This window comes from Pteronotus mesoamericanus, unplaced genomic scaffold, assembly GCF_021234165.1.
Source record: "Pteronotus mesoamericanus isolate MK-2021 breed Mesoamerican mustached bat unplaced genomic scaffold, CSHL_Meso_final contig_68, whole genome shotgun sequence".
NCBI classification, from domain to species: domain Eukaryota; kingdom Metazoa; phylum Chordata; class Mammalia; order Chiroptera; family Mormoopidae; genus Pteronotus; species Pteronotus mesoamericanus.
Window position 1 is genome coordinate 14,408,866 of NW_026555234.1, and position 8,482 is coordinate 14,417,347.

Below are 8,482 nucleotides of genomic sequence, written 5' to 3' on the forward strand. Positions count from 1 at the left end.
GGACTTTTAGGGATATGAGGTCAGAGAGCTGGGGAGAGGGGGTCCTGCTGGCTTGACTGCCAGATGGCAATACGTGCTAGGACGGGTGTGCTCTGGGCCCAACCAGAGGACTTCTTTGTTCCCTCTGCATTTCACACAGAGAAGGAGGTGCCTCTTACACATATGTACACCTGATGTATACATATATGGTCATGTGTGCAGATGCGCAAGCATGCACGCGCAAATGCAGTTATGTACACACATAGAGAAGTCCATGCACCCATGGCACAAGTGTGCAAAGCTATGCAAATATACATGCACAATACCTGCACGTTCTTGCCTGTTTCAGACCAGGGACCCTAGCCAATTGGTCAAATAAAAGTTGACATCTGGGCTAACTCTGTCACATGAGGTTTGCGTTAGGTTCACAATCTGCTCAGACCCTTTGCTGGAAACAAAGCCACGCATTCCTGACTTCTGGGAACTGGGTTTATCTGCCCACAGCTGTTCCTCTACAGACAGCCACAGCTGTCTTCTTAGCAGACCCTGTCTGGCACCCAAACAGCCAAGGCTACTCAGCAGTCCTTGGAGAAAATCGAGACTTCCTAATGAGCCATGGAAGTGAATGATATTGTTTTGATGATGATGATGATGATAACAATGCCAACCACACCTTGAGCATTTAACTGGGTGATGGGCTAATCAGGGGTGTCCAACCCACGGCCTGCAGGCCTCATGCAGCCCAGGATGGCTATGAATGCGACCCAACACAAAATTGTACATTTATTTAAAACATTATGAGATTTTCTTGTGATTATGTGTCTCAATGCATTTAATGTGTCGTCCAAGACAACTCTTCTTCTTCCAGTGTGGCCCAGAGACGCCAAAAGGTTGGACACCTCAGGACTAACTGCTTTGCAAATACGCATTAACCCACTATGTGTGGCAATCTTCTGGGGTCAGTACAATCATCCTCACATTTAGGATGAGGAACCAGACTCAAAAGGCTAAAAAACAGTAGTAAATGATGGCCTTGAGATTTGAAGCCAAGTCTATGAGACTCCAAGCCCATTGTCGTAGCCTCTATAGGACTGTGGGAATTCAGCATTTAGGTGTAACTTGAAAAAAATAAAATCGAATCAAGCCTTTTACAGGAAGAAAAGCAAGCCTGGAGCAACAACGCCAACAAGAGCCCAGAGCTCTCCAGGATCGACCGCGCTGGTCCGAGGGCTCAGATCTCCCACTCACGCCCGCTCCCCTCCTCCCTCTGCAAACCTGAACCCAGGCGGAGCTTCTGCTCCATAGGCTTCCAGAACCAAGCACTCCCTGAGCCTGGCGACAGACACCTTCGCCTCTGTCAGAGTTTGACATAAACAATTATCTCTTGAGATGCTGTATCAGTCAGGTGGCACCAGCCGAGGGCCTTGCCCAGCACCCCATTCGAGGCCCTCTGATTTTCTCACTTCTCTTTTTTCCACAAGCTGATGAGACAGGTTATCTGACTCAAACACAAACTGTCTATTACACATATGGGACCTGGTCCTGGCTAATAAGTGGCTCTTACAAGACAATGGCTATTTTTACATTTTCATAAACACAGTCCCTATGTTTCCCGGTTTTCTACACTTGCTAAGTGTGTGCACTTGCCTCATTCTGATATGCCAATTCAAAGCAATCTGTTTAATTTTTTTTCTCCAGAAAGCTATTAAAAAACCCAGAGAGCTTAGCTTAAGCCACCGATTAATCCAACATAAAAGGAAAAGCTATTTGCATTCAAATTAGAGGAACCACAAAATGTCTCTATTCCATTTTGTCCTAATTCTGACCCTGCATTCAACATGCTTCTAGGAGTCGCGTAAGCCTCAGTTTCTAAATCTGTAAAATGGGGACTCACAGATTATTGTGAAAGATAAACAGAAGAAGGCTCCCAAAGCACACAGCCTGGGCCTGGCACACAGTAGGTGTACAATGCCTCTTTGCATTCTACAAGGTATGCAAGTCAGTTTCCTTCCCATCTCCTCCATCACTCACATAGGCCGCTCATGGCTCAGAGCGCTCCCTACTTGACGTGCAGGCATGCGGTCCATGACAATGATCCAGAGTGATGGAAAAGATGATAAAGACAAATGTGTCTTTATTATCTTGGGCTGATGACTGATCAGCAATACAGAAACCTCCAGGGCAACCTGGAAATTAGTTTCATTCAGAGGACGTTCACACTATAGACAAAACACTAAAAAAAATAAAAATAAAAAAAATAAAAATAGAGTCACCAGGAAATGAGTCTGACTTTGCATCTTAAAGGACTGACGGCACTTTTCATAGGACTTACAGGTGAGTCAGGTCGCGGAGGCCACGGAAGGCATTTCTTGAAATGGTTTCTATTTTGTTCCCTTCAATGAACCTAAAGAGAACAGCAGTATAATTAAACTGAATTTTCTCGGCTTACCATTCTCTAAAAAATGATACTGGTATGTTTGTGGAATAAAATCTAAAAACATTCATGAATTGTAACAATTCATCTCTGAAGAGCAGGTCAACTGCCCCAGGTTCCGGGCGGGGGGGCGGGGGGCAGGTGTGCATGCGAACACACGTGTCTGTTCCCCATGCTCCCCAGAAGCTGCATGGCCGTCTTCACACTCAGAGTGGGCACCGTGGGTAAAAACATGCTGGGAACAAGGAGAAGAAAGCACTCTACAAAGGCAAGGGATGCCCACATCTCTGCAAGCCTGGAATGCTCCCAGACGGTCAGCCCTTCCTACATTTCACAGCCTGGCTATTAATACTTTTGTTAATATCATTGTCCCTTGAGGGGACCCCATTGTTTCGTGTCTCCTTATTGAAGTTTTTGCCGAGGGAGAATTCCATTAAGCGTGGCTTCTGGCAAACTTTGAGTTCATCACATCCTACACAGTGTGATCTCTGAACAGATCGGTGACAAGGCAGGGTCCCCTTGAGACCTGGAAGGCACTAGGAAGTCGGAAGTGTAATGACATTGAGTATGGGCCAAGCTTCTCTCTCTGCACTGAAACATCTTAGGGCTTGAGCATAGGACCCTGCAATATAATTCAGGCCATGCATTAAAGTCTTAGTGAGAAATACAAGCACTGCGACTGTGCCCCAGGGCCACGGAGACCTACAGTTACTTTAAGGCATCACATGTCCTCAAATGGAAGAGGGTCTTTGGTGAGATGGTCCAAGGGAGAGGCTTTGCAACACAGTGCCATTAGTTACTGAAACAGCTCTTGGTTCTTGCACTGAGGAAGTCCTGATGCCTGCTTTTTAAAAGTCAAGGGTCTATTCAGTGATAGGCTCTGGTGTAAAGGAAGCTAACCTCCTCTTTGATCTCCTCAACCAGTCAGACAAGCTAGCTGCTCATCGGAGAAAGCTGCTAGCTTCATAGTCACTCCCTCCAGCGCCTGTTCCTGGGCTTTCATAGAACCTAGTTGGGCTTAGCGCTGCAGTCCCACCTGCCTTTGCACGTTAAGTATACTATCCCAGCGTACATATTATGTGCACTCTGGAGAAAGAACTGCAAAAACATCCTTCCAGGACATAAAATCAGCAGAGAGCTTTCTGAGACCCAGGATGTGTTTAGAATTCAAACATCTACAATACCTGTCCACCTCAGATAAGAAAGCAGAGACAAGGCTTTAAAAATCCCTCTGAATGCTAAGGAAGGAAATCCTATCTGATAGCAGGATTAATATTATTACAAAGTTACAAAAGACCAGGATGAAAGAATTTAGGGGAGAAAAGGACATGAAAGGGGGAAAGACAGAAACCAGAGGGAGGGCAAAGCTCATTGCTGGGGAAAAACTGCACATCTGAAGAGAGAAAAAGAACCTTTTTTTTTGAAAGGAGAAGAAAGAAAATTAGGCTCTCATCAGCAGCTCACAGGAGATACTGCAAAAGGGACATAGGCCAACTGAATTAAAAACATGAAGTTGTATTCCCATATAGGGAGACTTTATTTAAAAATAAGTAACCCCCAGAATCCTTCAGCTTTATTTCTGGCTGATCAGCAAATCCATGCCCAGTTATGAGAGGTAAAAATATCCAGCACAATTTCCAATTGTGCTTACAACATGACAAATTAAATGTCAGCAGAGAATGAATGTCTTTCCTCCTTTGTTTCCTTTCCCCCTTTGTCCCCAACCTCCTCCTGTCCCAGCATGTTTATACACAAGTAAACTACAAAAGGTCAATGCTGAAAAGAGAATGGGGTTTTTCTCCACCCCTCAATTCTCTAAGAGATGCTGTTCGGCCTGGAAAGTACTCCAACAACTCTACTGACATACCAAATGCTCAGCAAAGGGACAAAGCAACACACTTACAGGTATTCGAGATGAAAAAGTCCAGCAAAAGCATCATCCCGGATGACTGTAAAGGAGTTAGAATTCAGCAATCTGAAAATAAAGGACAGAAACCAATGCAGACATGTAAAACTGGAATCCCATAGTAAAGCCATTTCTGTTTCTTTTCCTATGTTCTGATCGGTGGGCAAATACGCGCTCTGCTCAACCCAAAACTGGCCCATTAGATGCACAACCCAACTCAGAGATACAGACAGAGAATGGCAAGTGGATCCCCTTCAGTCCAATTTTCTGGTCATCGCCACTACTCTACCCTCTCTCACCTGTGAGTCTCAGTAAATATGACCCGAGAGCTGTTATTCCCAAGCATTCTAAAGCCAGCACACAACCAAACAGCCGGGGAATGCTCTATGATCCACAAGCAGTCATAGAATTAGAGATCTCAAAGGAGCTATCCAAATCTATTTTTAGAGAAATTTGAGCCCAGAGAAGTTGTGACTTTACAAAAGTCACAGAGCTGAGACAATAAAAAAAAATTAAAAACCTTTCTACGATATTATACATTCTCATGAGGAAATAAAAAAATTTAGGAAAGCTTCAGAAGCTCTTTATCACCAAATAGTTTTTTTTTATGAGCCACCACCTAAATCTACTTGGTAAAAGTGTACATAGTCTTTATAGTTACCACTTAAATCTATGTGGTAAAATATCTAAAATTGTATTTCTATTGTGTGGATAGTATATTTTAATAGAAGTAGAATTTCCAAGAAATTTCACAATTTAATGTATATTGCTTAATTTTGATCTCATCTCAAATTTAAGAAACCAATACAGATACAGAGAGTGAGCCGCGTACTCATGACTGCCTGTCACTGATTTGCTTTTGAAAGCTGATTTCTGGACATTTCTTTTCATTAGCAAACATCAACGGACCTGGGCAACAGGGCATGACCTAGGCACTGGCCAAGAGCAGGCAGGATACAGAGCAGTTATGAGTGTGGGTTAGAATTCTGGCTGTGATTTAGGGCAAGTTACTTAACTTCTCTGAACCTCAATTTTCTCATCTGTCAAATGGGGAAATAAAAATACCCTCCTTGTAAAGATAATGAAATGATTAAATAAAATTTTGCATATAAATGCATAGTATGTTTCCCAATAGTTTATGTATTCGGTCATCTAGAAATACTGCCATTTCCAGAGTAACATTTAGAATTTAAACGGTAGATTTTCTCTTAAAGTAAAGGCAACAGTTTTAGGTGACATTCTGGTCAAAATTCAATGTAAGTACTGGCTGGTGTGGCTCAGTGGATTAAGCGCCAGCCTTCAAACCGAAAGTTGCCTGTTGGATCCCCAGTGGGGATACATGCCTGGGTTGTAGGCCAGGTCCCCATCCGGGGACATGTGAGATGTTTCTCTCTCACATCCATGTTTCTCTCTCTCTATCTCCCTCCCTTCCCCTCTCTCTGACAATCAATAAATAAAATATTTAAAAAAAAACATTCAGTGGAATCACAGCCCCAGTTGCTGGAAGTAGGGGTTGGGATCTACAATAAGGTCCTTGTGGAAAACATGCGCCAGGAGAAGGACAGGACCCTGAGCCAAGAGCCTTTGGACTCAGCCTGGTGGCAACCCCAGAGGCCATGTTACCACTAAGATCCAGCCATGATTGACTCATGGAGCTTCAGTGTTTTAGGAAGAACTGACATCAAAGATGCAGAGATGGCTCCTCCCAGGACCGCACGGTCGGGACCCCCATTTCCGGGAGAACTTCCCAAACTCACAGCAGCTGCAGGGAAGGCAGGTGGGAAAACATTCGATCCTTGATCTCCGAGAACGTTCCATTGACCAGGCTCCTACGGGCAAAGAGGAACACAACGAGGCCTGGGCTGCCTGAGAAGCGCTGGGCAGGGTGGGCAATCAGCCTTACCCTGCCCACCCGCACTTCCCACGCCTTGGCTAGGGAATGAGTCTTAAAAGAGTTGGCCAGGGGCTTCTCAGGGTAGGAACAAGAGGAGTCAAGTTCCTCTCGCAATGAACAGGATCAATGTGTATACTAGTTTGAATAACAAAAACCTTTACCACCCGTCCAGCTCCTTCCACAGACATTATCTCAGTCAGTTTGAATCAATCCCCCACTTCCTTTTTCTTAAGTGCAGGAGGCCCGGCTGCAAATGGATAATTATTTCACCTCTGCCCATGATTCTGTTTGCGCAGACACAGTGTTAATGTTGGCCGACGAAACTCCGGGGTAGGATTAAGCATTCCCCTTGGGAGCCCATCTCTGAAAGACACTCAGAGCACTTCTGATTAAATGCACCGTGAAAGCCTTGGGGGAAAACTCAGAGACACCTGAACTTGAATATGCAGTGGGAGGCCATGCCATCTGCCAGATTTAACGGTCAATGTGGGGGCAAGAGGCTTGGCTCTATTATTGCACCAGGTTCCCCATCCTTTCTGGCCACAGCAGGACCTCGACACACTATTTCAAAACGACTTCAGTTAGCACGCGGATGAATTAAGCAGCTGCTGGTCTAAAGGATTTAACAAGGGGAATTCTAATTTCTGGGATCCTCTATGTCACCAGATTTAGCAATTAGGAACCAAAACGGCCCTCTTTCCCTGCCAGCTGGACTGCTAACTTTCTAGAAATGTAAACAGGATGCCTGTCACTCCTGGGCCCAGGCCTCTGTTCCTTGCTGGAGGTTGGAGGCAGGACAGTATGATTCCAAGAGGAGGTGCCCTGAGCATAGCAGCTTCACCTGGGAATTCCCTGCCTCTGCAACTGAGTGGGCATCCCCCAGCACCGAGGCCTGGAACAAGGGAGTCATTTCCCAGCAGTGAAGACATAGTCCAGTAGCCCCCTTTCAGAGCCATTATCAGAGCTGGTCACGTGGCTTGAGTGGCTGTGTGCGGGCAGGTTGAAAGCATCTCTTAGCAGGTGGATAAATGATGTGGAGCCTTTTCCCATCAGTTCCTCCAGCACCGAAAAAGCAGCCAATGTAATACGCGGTGCAGAGACCAGCGAGAAGCCCTTGCGGACTCAGAGCAAGAAGTCAGGCTGACTTCCAGCACCTGACCACTAGGCTGGGTGCCCTACGTGCCCCAAAGCTCTGCCAAGCCCTCTGGGTCTCTTCCAGGTCACATGGGCAGTGCCCGGACTCCCACTTCCAGAGGCTGCATGACTTTACCCAGGTTCTTCCCAACCTGAACTGTGGAGAGGTCGGGACGAGGCCACGGTGTAAACCACAGCCCCAGACCTGAGTGGGACAGTGAGGCCTCACCCCTTCCCAGGCCACTCACTCCAGCCACGCTCACCGCATATACATGCCCACACACAACCCCCCTCAACATACACACATCCTCGTAAACTTTAATGCACCCCGGAATCACCTGGGGACGCCAAATGCAGACTCCAAGGCTCCACTCCAGAGCCCCTGCTTCATTCAGCGTGGACCCCAGAATCTGCCTTGGCACAAGCTCCGCCAGGTAGGTGGGTCTGATGCAGGTGACCTGGGGGCCACACTTGGAGAAACACTGACACAGGGACTTGTCTGGGTTCCCAAGCTCTGCGTCTCGGTTCCCTCCATCCTCCCCAGGGCCCGAAACTCCACCCACGTCCCACAGCGCGCCCCCACCCAAACATAAAGAAACAGGCTGGGGAGTGGGGCCGGGTCGCGACGTCCCAAGGCCAGAAGCAACTCCCTGGAGACGGCGGGCGCAGGGTGGGGCGGGGCAGGGAGCTGGAGGGGTCCCACTCACTCACAGGGAGCTGATGTCGCCCGGCACGACCCTAGGCACCCAGGAAGAGCCCACGCAGATGATGGACTCCTTGGTACAGCTGCAAGTGGCGGGGCAGCGCGCCAACCGCCTCACCTGCGCGCTCGGCGGGACCCAGCACGCGGCGCCCAGCAGCAGCAGCAGCAGCAGCCGCCCCGGCACCCCGTCGCCGCCCCTCCGTAGCGCCATGCCGGGTCCCCGCACCCCGCCCCAGTCCCGACCCCTGCCGCCGCGCCGCGCGCCTGGACCCGGCGCAGCTGCAGACACGGACGCCGCTCGCTGCTCCGCCGCCGCCGCTGCTGGCGAGGACGAGGGCGCAGCGGGTGTGGGAGGCCGAGCTGCAGCCGAGCAGCATGCTGGCCGCCGCCCCCACTCGGCGCCCCCCCACCCGAGCCCAGGCTGCTGGGCGG

At 48.2% G+C, this 8,482-nt stretch overlaps 1 protein-coding gene across 1 annotated transcript in view; it reads right to left on the minus strand.

The window, feature by feature from the left end:
- LGI2 (leucine rich repeat LGI family member 2) overlaps positions 1-8,261 on the minus strand; it is a 28,969-nt gene extending 20,708 nt beyond the window's left edge. Inside the window, exons 1-4 of the mRNA XM_054582001.1 lie at positions 8,059-8,261; positions 6,077-6,148; positions 4,317-4,388; positions 2,312-2,383 (exon numbers count right to left, since the gene is read on the minus strand). Coding sequence (XP_054437976.1) covers positions 2,312-2,383; positions 4,317-4,388; positions 6,077-6,148; positions 8,059-8,261 — 419 coding nt within the window. The remainder of the gene's footprint in view (positions 1-2,311; positions 2,384-4,316; positions 4,389-6,076; positions 6,149-8,058) is intronic.
- Positions 8,262-8,482: the final 221 nt, after the last annotated feature.